Below are 12,006 nucleotides of genomic sequence, written 5' to 3'. Positions count from 1 at the left end.
TAGTAGATACTAACCCTAGTGGTCAGATCTCAGAAACACTACAATCATCTACCCATCACAGTTTTTCTGCTCCCAACAAACACACCACCTTCAACAAGATCTGACTGTTTACTTACTGCCTAATATGAAGATCCCACCTCTTAAAAAATGCCCCTGTAAATAATCAGTGTTATTTACTTTACCTGTCAGTGGTGCTAATGTTATTGCTAAACTGTGTACATATATACACACACACATATATTACCTCTGCGCAGACGTTCAGCCTTTGGTTTGGAGTCTCGAGGTAATTCGTCACTATAAAGAAGACTCGGTCCCCCTAGAAAAACAAACCAAGACCAAATAAATCCTCATTAATAAATAAAATCATGATAATATTCTTTACTTTGGGGGCTATCCTATTAAAAACAGGCTTCTTCAATGGTTCCTTACTAATACAGTTCCTTTTAAATACAAAAAAAAATATCTTGTAGCTGTAGATATAAACTACACTGTAACCAATTGCTGTATTTCTTACATTAAATGCATACAGTAAATAACTGTTTAACAGTGTAATGACTGTAAAACGATAGACCACAATGCATCTTGGGATTTTTAATGAATACATGTTCCACCTGTATATTTAACCATGGAATTCAAGTTAAAAGCTGGTCGGTAGATTATGGAACTTTCTAATTAATTTACTGCTGTGTTGTTAGACTAAACACCAGGCAAAAACACATCAGTTCTACCACATGCAGTAGTTTCCTACATTTTACCCAAACAAAGACTGTAAAAATTAACACATACAGTAGAATCTACTCGATAAAACACACCAATACTGTTAGATGATACTGTATTCCATTTTAGTAAATTTTATATATATTTAAAAAAATTGTTGTAAATAATAATGAATTGAGACATCTTATAAAATTGATAAAATATAATTTTATATACCTGAGACAGGCAACTGTCACATCTGGCGCTGATAGTGCTCCTGTCTCCCTAGCATTCAGCTCTTCCTGCCCTCATCAGTCTCCGAACTACATTACCCAGAACGCACCACACTTGGACTACAATAACTCACTAGATCACATGACAGCCCTATCAGGAAGTAATCAGTGTACTTAGCCTCACCTGTTTTACCTCTGTATTTATACCCCTCAGTTCACTCTCTCCCTACTGAGTATTGTTTGTTTTTTCCTGCTTTACAAAGCGCTTTCCTTGCTGTTTTGATTACCTTGTTTTGACCTATTTATTTGTGTACGTTGACTCTGCCTTTTGTCTGCCTTTCGTGGCTGTGTTTGCCTGTGTTTTTGACCCTGGACTGTTACACCGTTTATGGTATGTTACTGCCCGTTGGCTCCTGTTTATCGGCATTGACCCTATTCTGTCTGACCACTCTTTGTATCGCCCCTTTATTTCATAAAGCATCCCAGTCCTGCCTAATCAGAAACATACTGTCATAAGTACTGTGAATTAATGTGTGCTTATTATATTTTAATTATTAGACTTGGAGAGCAATATCTGAGGGCAGATATTGTGTTGTACTCAGAGATTTATTGGTTAGTTTAGTTCATAGAGCTTCCTGTGCCATTTGAGTATGTGGTTGATGTGGTTGAGCTTAAAAAAGGACATTTTAGAAACATGTTAGGCTGATTTTGTGGCTTATTAAGAGAAACACCGATGAAAGGTGGTGCCTAACTGTTAGTCCCTGTGAAGAGCTTGCAAGTGCATGGGTGGGTCTGTGAATGAGACTATTCAAGCCTGTCATTAATTAATAAACTTTTACAGTGTATATTTAAAAGAAGGGTCTCTGGATATTTTTGTACCAATTTATACTTAAGTATCTGGGATTTTCTGCATGCATAATCAATTAAAATGTCATAGGATGGCCAAGCAACCACTGTATGCAGACCTAATAAAGGACATACAGTAGGATGAACAATCTAACTGAGTTTTATTGCTAATCTAGAGCACGGCTAGATTTTGGCGAGGGCTGCATGTGAAACTCCTGAACTTCCTGTCTACCTGTCATAAATGTACACGTCTCATCTTTGTAACTTACACAGTGAACGCCCACATGCTGCTACCGGTTTACAGTATTATGCTACAACATGGCACCACAGAACAAAACAGAAACCAAAACAGGTGTTCCGTGAACGCCAGACCATTTCTGAGAAACACCAAATAAATGTATGCAACTTTTCTAATCATCGGACTTGTGGAGTGTATCTCACATACGAACAACTTTTTAAAACTTATAAAGAAAATCAGTGTCTGATATATGAATATATATGGATATATAATAGAAGTGGGCGATATGGCTCTAAAATAATATCACGATATTTCAAGGTATTTTTGCGATAGCGATATACTTGGCGATATAGGAAAACTAAAATAATTCATTAATTTCAGGAATATAGTATAAGAGTATAACAGTATAATCATAATGTGGCAAAATAAATAATATAGCATAAAATAATATAATGCAGCAAATAATATTGCAGAATATTTAGTGCATGCATATAAACTGCAAACTAAAACAATTATACAACAAATACACCTAAAGCTTCACAGTAAATAATAGACTACTTTTAAAACAGAACAGCCCTATTATCACGATATGGATTTATAATATCATGATATTTCTGTGTCACAATATATAAAATAGAATTTTATTGAAAAGTTACTTTATTTCAGTAATTCAGTTCAAAATGTGAAACTCATTTATTATATAGATGTATTAAACACAGAGTGATCTATTTTAAGCGTTTATTTCTTTTATTGTTGATGATTATGACTTACAGCCAATGAAAACCCAAAAATCTGTCTCTCAGAAAATTGGTACTTTTGGAAGTGTGGGCAGTATGCCAAGCTTGGATCCCAGACGGACTACAAGACAAATGCCAAGTACACAAATTTTCTTCTAAACAGACACCTACAAATGTGATTATACACTGACATTGCAAATGACTAGAAAAAAAAACTCTCTCCAATCAGATTTTTTTTTATTCTTTGCTCTCAGAGACCAACTGACTACTTAGAATTGGTGTCCAGATTTCTTTGAACACACCTTGAATGGAAAGATGAAGTTACTTCCAGGTACACTTACCTGAGAAGGTATAACGTAGTCTTCGGCACCCCACACCAGGAGGCCGAGCTCTGTACTGTTGGTGAGGGCAACACCTTTCAGCTTAGTGAACACAGAGCTCTGGATGGCCTCCTCTCTTTCCTGGTAGCTTTTCTTCCATAAGAAGACCCACCTGGAAAACAAAGACAACACTGCTGCAGATCACAGGGAGGAGAGATGGGTGCCATGTATTTTATTGGCATGTATTTTTTTACTTCCCAGAAATCACTTGGGCTTCTCTGATTGCCTAGAAGCCCCAGAGTGTTTCCCTGCTCTTGCATGTTATGAAGATTTTAATGTAAATGGTCTTAAATGCAAAAAGCATTAGTAATGTATCTTCCGTCAGCACGCCAAAGAGAAGTCAATAAATGATTGCGAAAAAATAAGAGAACTATTTCCTCTAATGTAAAATAATTATGGCTTTACTGTGTCACAGGATGAAAATTTCAACTCTATGGCTAGCAATGTAAACTTATAGACATGAGGCTATATGCATTTTACAATGAATAAAGGATAAAGTGGAGGATGTGCCTAGTTCAAAAAGTGTTTTTGCTATGGTTGCTACAAAACGCTGCACTGAACTGTAGAATATGTGTGTACAGTCTCCTGCACTGTGCAACTGTGGATGTCAATTCTGCCAGATTCAACAATTCTAGCCAGATACTGCCAGTCACAATCATTACCAGCCACCCACACTGTTAATAGATGTCTTCTTCTTATTATTATGATTATTATTCTGTTTGAGTTTTTTACCCTAATTTTTCCCCTATTTTCCCCCCAATTTACATGGCCAATTACCCAACCCACTCATTAGGACTCCCCTATCACTAGTAATGAATGCCCCAACACACCAGGAGGATGAAGACTAGGACATGCCTCCTTCGATACATTTGAAGTTAGACACCACCTCTTTTAGAACTGCTGCTGATGCAGCATTACCGAGTAGCATCACAGCGAGCTCGGAGGAAAGTGCAGCGACTCGGTTCCAATACATCAGCTCACAGACGCCTTGTGCTGATCCACATCACCCTTTGGAGTGATGACAGGAGAGAGTGCCATCTACCCACCCAGAGAGAGAGCAAGACTTATTGTGCTCTCTCAGGGCTCCGGTAGCCGATGGCAAGCTACATGAACAGGATTCGAACCGGCGATCTACTGCTATTTGCGTTATTTTAAATGCTACTTCTCCCACAGCTTTTGACGTGGAAAAAAGGAATCTTGCAGGATCGTAGGAACTATACTGAATTATATTCATTGAGCCCCCCGTAAAGTGTCCTAAAGTTTACGGACACTTTTAAATGGATTCCTACGGGCAGATTTCCCACTTTCCCTTGCGCAAATACAGCACGGCGATGAAGTCACCACTCTCCCTTGTGCGCTTTTTCTTGCTTAAAGTTCGTTCACGCTCTTTCCCCCAAGTTTTATTTATGCAATGGTAAAAAATTTGTCAAAAATAATGAAAACTTTTTTTTGTGTTGGTTATCTGGTATTCCACTTCTGGTCAAATATTTTATTTTGTTGGGTTTCTAGTCATTTGGCTTTGTCCAAAATATTAATTTTGGTGTATCCTTAGGAATGTCACATCCAGTGATGGCATAGTTACTTTGAAAAAGTAATCTGATTACCAATTACTGATTATTCCTTTAAAAAGTAACTTAGTTACTTTATGCATTACATGATTTTAAAATTAACTAAGTTACTTTTAAGTTACTTTTAGTTGGGCACTGATTGGTCCAGTGAACTAAGGCGCTGCCACTATGATCGGGAGATCGCTGGTTCAAATCCCGGTCATGTAGCTTGCCATCGGCTACCAGAGCCATAAGAGAACAAAATTGTCCTTGCTCTCTCTGGGTGAATAGATGGCTCTCCAAAGGTTGATGTCGATAAGCACTAGGCATCTGTGAGCTGATGTATTGGAACCGAGTCACTGCGAGTGCGCTTAATGCTACTCAGCAATGCTGCATCATCAGCAGTTTAAAAAGAGGTGATGGCTGACTTCACCTGTATCGGAGAAGGCATTTGCTAGTCTTCACCCTCCTGGGATTTGGGGCATCACTAGTGATAGGGGGAGTCCTAGTAAAATTATTTAAAAAAGACTTTTAAGTTACTGCCACCTCAACATAACAGTTTAAACTCACTTTATTGGAAGCTTCTCTCCACCTTTGGGACTTGTTCTGTAAGTCTACGACTCCAAGTGTTTCTTCAAATTTGACCTTTTTTTTTTAAAGCTAGGCAGCACTTCGTCGCAGCACATAATTAACAACCAACCTTGATATTGTCTTATATTTAGCTCATATCTCTTTCCCCCCTCCAGTATTCAGGGGATAAGAAGATGTAAAAAATGTAAAAACATACATCATTTAAAAAACTAATTAGTACTGTTGTTGGTATACAAACACACATGAATACAATATAAAAGCTAGATTGGGGGAAATTATAAAATATAAGAAAAATGTAGGATAATTAATGAAATAATATCTAATAGACTTAATTTAATCATGGAGAGAGGCGGAAAGTATAGTCTAATTAAAACAGTATCAGTAGATTATTCTTAAGTCTGAATATTGAGTGTCCTTTTGTACTTTTGATAGTAAATTTGGCAATAATAGTGCTTCTAAAGTTTCCAATGTCGGCTATGAAGTGTAAGGACATGAGGATGATAAGTGCGACTCTGCTGGCGTCTGTATCGAGTGGTAATGAGCACTAGTGTAATAAAGTAGAGATGAAGCTGGTGCCACAGTCTAATAAATCTCTACAGCACAAAATGAATAAGAGGAACAACAGTTTTCTACTTTATAACACTAAGATATAGCTACGCTCACTGAGAAATCTATCAGAAATATTATTCTAATACTGGGTATGGCCTGTTTCTTTGAGATTCTGGAACATGGTGACATGATTGCCTTACTCAGGTCAGATACAGGTTTGTCAGATGATACAGACACAGTGCTTGGGAAGGTCAATGAAGAACACTGAACTTATTTTCATGTTCATTAAACCAGTTTCTACACGTAGCTGTTAGAAGATAGTAAGCTGTGGTCATGAAGGGATGCACATGGTCAGCAAATAATACTCAAATAGTCTGTGAAATTAATGGCATTATTGGCCCAAAATTGTGCCAAGGAAACATTCCCCATCCCATTACACCATGACTTCAATCAGTCTGGACCACTGACACAAGGCAAATTGGGTCCTTAGATTATAGATTATATTTAGTGCCATAAGTTGACATACCCTCTATAGTGAAATGCCTCAACACAAACCAAGAACCATTGGAGCAGGCTATGTTTCTCCAGTCAACGAAGTGTCCACTGTAGCCTCAGAAGTAAAACCCTTTTCTGGAGACGTTACTAAGTAACTGTAGGCTTTCAGTCAGTTTCAAACAATCAGCATTTCAGCATTATTCACTTATGGTGAGAATGTGTTCTGGGACCCAACTATCAAATATAGTCCTTATGTGCAGCTGTTCAGGTGCAGTTTAAACTGATATATTACAAAGATAATTAAAACAGCTATTAACTAATCTGTTTTAATTTTTTTTATATAAAAAATGTTTTCATCAAAAATTCCACTCATTAGGACTCTCCCTATCACTACTGATGCCCCAACACCAGGAAAGTAAAGACTAGCACATGCCTCCTCCGATACAGAAGTCAGCCACTGCCTCTTTTTGAAAGAGTAGCGAGTATCATCACAGTGCACTCGGAGGAAAGCGCAGAGACTCAGATCACAGACATCTTGTGCTGATCTACATCCCCCTTTGGAGTGATGAAGGAAAAGAGTGCCATCTCCTTACCCAGAGAGAGCAAGGGCAATTGTGCTCTCTCAGGACTCCAGCAGCTGATGGCAAGCTACATGAACAGGATTCGAACCAGCAATCTCCCAATCATAGTGGCTGCACCTTAATCCGCTGGACCACTCAGAATACAATGCACAAATGCACAAATATGCATGCTGGTCTGGAAAACAGGACCTTCTTGCTGTATTTACTTTTTTGCTTCCCCTCCAGACAGCTCTGACCAATCAGAGGAGACAGCACACTCACATGGTTTGTTGTTGGTGCATTTAGGTTTGTGCCTGTGTGAAAACAAACCAAAGAGAAAAACGCTCCAAGTAAACAAACTCACCAACTGATTTGGACTATAGAAACAAGTAAATCCGTGTAAAAATACCTCTAGATCAACTGCAACCCAATAAACCAACAGGTAACAAACATGCAATGATGCAATAATCTCCTCATTTCCATATCTTCCCCAGAAACAAGTTTTCTGCAATTGTTATTACATCCATGGGTACCCAGAGCTCCTCATCCCCCTGAAACATCATTTGTAGGTCAAGGCTAAATTCCAATCTGGATCCAAGCCCTAAACCTCAGCCAGGCCTGAGTGACGGGACTCTTGGCACAACTGAAGATTCCTCTGGATTTTGGCCTCAAGGACAAGACATCCTGAACCTGTCTGAGATTTAATGAGTGGATTATGATTTTCATGGCAGAGGAAATGAGTCAGGTATCATCAAGCAAGTAAAACGAGTAAATAAATAACAGTAGGGATGCACCAAAATTAACATTTTTGGCTGAAACTGAAAGCCAAATGATACATTTGGCTGAATTCCAAACACATCTTTTTTTTTTTGCACTTCATTCATTTTCCACTTTTTGTGCAATGTAAATATTAGTAACTTGTTGACTATGATACATGATGTGTAAAACTGATGTGTTTTACTGCCATGCTTTTAACAGTTCCTGTGTTACAGACAGTGTTGCGCGTGAACGAGTTCAAAAGAACGTGTTGATTGAACACGCTAATTTTTTAGTGAATTTTTTAATAAAGAACTTGAACGTGCATTAGTTCACATTATGTGTCATGAACGGCAGACATCACTGTAAATGAACGTTGGAATTTGTTTTCCATTGAAAACTGAGTGACAGACAATGACAGTGACAGACCAATGACGAGAGTGAGAGAAAGCGCTGCAATTAAAAAAATATATACATATTTCATATAATATATTCTTTTTTTATTAAATGCTGGTAGATTTCATTGCACTAAGTATAGAACTGGTCTACCTTGTCTGTACTGCTGCAAGTTTCATCACCTGGTAAGAAACCCACAATTGCAGTGTCATGAGCAAATGTCTACAATGAGCAGTTTCAAAGAACGTACAGTGTTTTCTAGCTTGTAGTGTGGAAAAAAGTATTTATTTGAATATCTCAGGAAAAAAGTAAAATGAACTGAACTTTGAACTGGTTCAGAATTAAAATTGTGAACTTTGAACGTGAACTGTTCACTTTGAGCATGTATGAACTGAACTTGAACTAGTTCAGAAAAGCTGTGAACTGGCACAACACTGGTTACAGATGGCTCTTTGATAAAAGCAACTTTCAGTTTAACAGGCAAAACTTTTTTTCAGTAATGTCATTGGTTTACTCTTCTTCACTATATTGCCAAAAGTATTCACTCACTTTTTTACTTTTCCTAATTTATATAACATTACATTTGGCAGACGCTTTTGTCCAAGCAATAATGATGCACACATAGTAATAGAAGTTCAAGGTAAAAAACATAAAATAGGACCTAAAGGAGGTCAAAGGGGAACAGTGGGATAGACGAGTGAAGGAGGGGAAGAAGAAAATGTGGTTAGAAGTAGTCTGAAGTGTGTTAGAGGTGTTAGAAGAGTACGTGCTCTTTGAAGAGCTCTGTCTTCAGGAGTTTATTAAAGATAGTGAGAGATTCTCCTGATCAGGTAGTAGAAGGTAGTTAGTTAGAGGTGTTAGGAGAGTAAGAGCTCTTTGAAGAGCTCTGTCTTCAGGAGTTTATTAAAGATAGTGAGAGATTCTCCTCATCTGGTAGTAGAAGGTAGTTAGTTAGAGGTGTTAGGAGAGTAAGTGCTCTTTGAAGAGCTCTGTCTTCAGGAGTTTATTAAAGATAGTGAGAGATTCTCCTCATCTGGTAGTAGAAGGTAGTTTGTGCCACCATTGGGAAATTCTGTATGAGAACAGTCTGGATTGCTTTTTTTGGATGTTTTTTTTGTTATTAGCAATTAGCAACTGCTAATAAATTAAACTGCTGAATAAATTAAATAAAGAAATAAAGAAAATCATTGAATAAGAAGGTGTGTCCAAACTTTTGACAGGCACTCTATGGGCTACAAGTTAGTTTACCTAAGGTAGCCGGTGAGTAATCCCTACAGACTGATAGTGAGTGTCAGAATCTTAGGGACATACCCAGTATGCAAATTGATAGTGGCAATAGAAAAGAAATGTTCAATAGCAACAGACTAAACTGAGTTAATATAAGCTGATTCAACTCAAAGATCTCAGCTTGAATGTAGATGTGGTCACAAATCTTCGGGTAGCTGAGAAAGGTTTGCAAATATCCAGTTTTAAGTAAAACAGACTTAATTTATTTAAGTTGTAACAAATTGTGGCTTTTCAGTGTACAATGACCTTATTAAACACATTTAGCTATGCTCCTCAGGGAAAGATGTCCCCCTCTAATTCCTTCAGAAACATTATCTGAGTCACTGTGTTCCTGGGATTTATTCCTCAGTTGGAACAGTATGGGAAATGGAAATTTAATTTAAAAAAACAGTGTTTCTCAGATTAATTGTATTAATTGTAGACAGTATAAACCCAAGATACTTCAAGTTTTGTCTGATAATGTATTATAATTGGGTACCACTTTAAAATAAGACTACCTTTATAAAGGGTTTATAAATGGTTTACAATTAGTTTATTAATGGTTTCTAATTAGGCTGTAAATACCTTAAAAAACATTAATAATCAGTTATAACACATACGTAGAAAGGGCAACAATGACCTGTTGTTTGCCAAATAGTGAACCCACAGCCATCTATACTGTTGCCCTTTCTGTGTATGTGTTATAACTGATTATTAATGATTTTTAATGCATTTACAGCCTAATTAGTAACCATTAATAAACTAATTGTAAATCATTTGTAAACCCTTTATAAAGGTAGTCTTATTTTAAAGTGGTACCTATAATTGTACTGTAAGCATATTTAAAATATGGGGTTACATACATGAAGTAGTATGTTTAAATGTTACTTAAGTATATTTAAAATACTTCCATTTTAGTAGAGTTAAGTACACTTAGCACAATTTAAGTAAGACTTTTGTACTATTTTTATACAGTTAAAATATAATAAGTACAAAAAGAGTTGTTCCATTTTAGCATTCTTTAAATATACTGATTAATAATGTGGCACTTTAGTACACATTTAGTACACTTTAGCGCTCTATAGCATAATAATGCTTAGTATAATTTAATATACTTTTTTCACTAGGGTATATTAGGGTATATAAACACTTATACATTGATAAAAGTAGCAAATAAAGTGTCCACCCCTTGTTATGCGTTTGAACATGGTGGTTTACATGGTTAACACTCTGAGGGGGTCTAATCTGCCCCTGTGGGTGCTGTGCTGCAGGTCTACAGGGGTAGCAGCTGTCTGCAGGTCAGAGCCATGCAATGCAATGAGTCCTGACCGCTAACAGCCCACAAATAGCCCTGCACTGAGTATTAATACTGCTGCTGGAGTAACAGTACTATAGCAATGTGAGAATAAGAGTGTAGGAACAGCCTACCCAATCAGATATCCGATCACCCCCAGCTGGAACAGTCTGAACAGCACTCCCACCTTCTTGTTCTTGGCGATCACGAATTTCTCGGTCTTGTAATCCAGCAGAGAGTAGAAGAACATGCCCCGGCTCTGAGCCATTCTTTCTGCCGGCTGCAGCCCTCTGTGGAGCCCACCCCGGTCACCTCTACCCTGCCCCGGCTCCGGATCAGCTGTCCTGGGCTGGTCTCAGCGCCTCTTCACACACTGAAATAGGACACCTCCTCACACCTACCATTTTACACCCAATCCTGCCTTTATCTCAGACCCTGAGCCTCTGCTGCTGCTGCTGCAACTCAAACTGAAGTTCAGAGACAGAGACAGACAAAGATAAAGAGATGCTGGTACCTCCTCCTCCTCCTCCTCCTCCTCTTTCTCTTTCTTCAGCACTGAGCTGATCTGATTCTCTGATCTGCTCCTCTCTCAGAAGTAGAGAGAGCGTAGAAGAACTGGGAGGTGGGCTCAGATAATTGTTGGACCAACTTACGAATACTTTAATTGGTGACACATACAGTTGCAAGAAAATATATGTGTGTTATTACTTAGATTTTTGCATAAATTGGTCATTAAATGTGTTCTGATCTTCACAACAATAGACAAACACAGTTTGCTTAAACTAATACCACACTAAAAAATATACATTTGCATGTTTTTATTGAACACAACATGTTAACACAGTGAGGGGTAAAAAAAAAAGTATGTGATCCTTTAGATTTAATAACTGGTTGACCCTCCTTTGGCATCAAAAAACTCAACCAAACGTTTCCTGTAAGACCTGCAAACATATAATGTTTTGTATGGTATTAGTTTAACCCTTGTGTGGTGTTCGGGTCTGTGGGACCCGTTTACATTTTTCATCAAATTATACAAAAAAAAATATTTTTTCTAACTCAAACTCATTGGCTCATTTTTTGTGAAAAACATATATCAAAACACATTTTCGATAAACACACACTGTACACCCCCCCCCCCCCACACACACATTTATATTATATACAGTATGTTTGGCCAAGGGCTAATAAACATTGCTTCATTTGTAAATTTGAAACTTCTCGTATCTTGAGTTTAATTCATTTTCTTTTACATTTTATTAAAAAACTAATAAAAAAAGAAATTGTATAATTTAATTTTTATTTAATTATTTAATTATAATTGAATAAATTAAATATATATAAATTATATATATAAATTATTAATTTATATAATTATTTAATTATAATTTAATTTATAATTTATAATTTTAAAAGAAATGTAAA

General features: G+C 37.0%; 1 protein-coding gene across 1 annotated transcript in view; it reads right to left on the bottom strand.

The window, feature by feature from the left end:
* p2rx5 (purinergic receptor P2X, ligand-gated ion channel, 5) overlaps window positions 1–11,062 on the bottom strand; it is a 30,318-nt gene extending 19,256 nt beyond the window's left edge. Inside the window, exons 1-3 of the mRNA XM_022665780.2 lie at window positions 10,719–11,062; window positions 3,092–3,242; window positions 245–316 (exon numbers count right to left, since the gene is read on the bottom strand). Coding sequence (XP_022521501.2) covers window positions 245–316; window positions 3,092–3,242; window positions 10,719–10,852 — 357 coding nt within the window. The 5' untranslated portion in view covers window positions 10,853–11,062. The remainder of the gene's footprint in view (window positions 1–244; window positions 317–3,091; window positions 3,243–10,718) is intronic.
* Window positions 11,063–12,006: the final 944 nt, after the last annotated feature.

The sequence above is a fragment of the Astyanax mexicanus genome, chromosome 1 (assembly GCF_023375975.1).
Source record: "Astyanax mexicanus isolate ESR-SI-001 chromosome 1, AstMex3_surface, whole genome shotgun sequence".
In the NCBI taxonomy this organism is placed as follows: domain Eukaryota; kingdom Metazoa; phylum Chordata; class Actinopteri; order Characiformes; family Acestrorhamphidae; genus Astyanax; species Astyanax mexicanus.
This window is presented reverse-complemented; position numbering and strand designations above follow the sequence as displayed.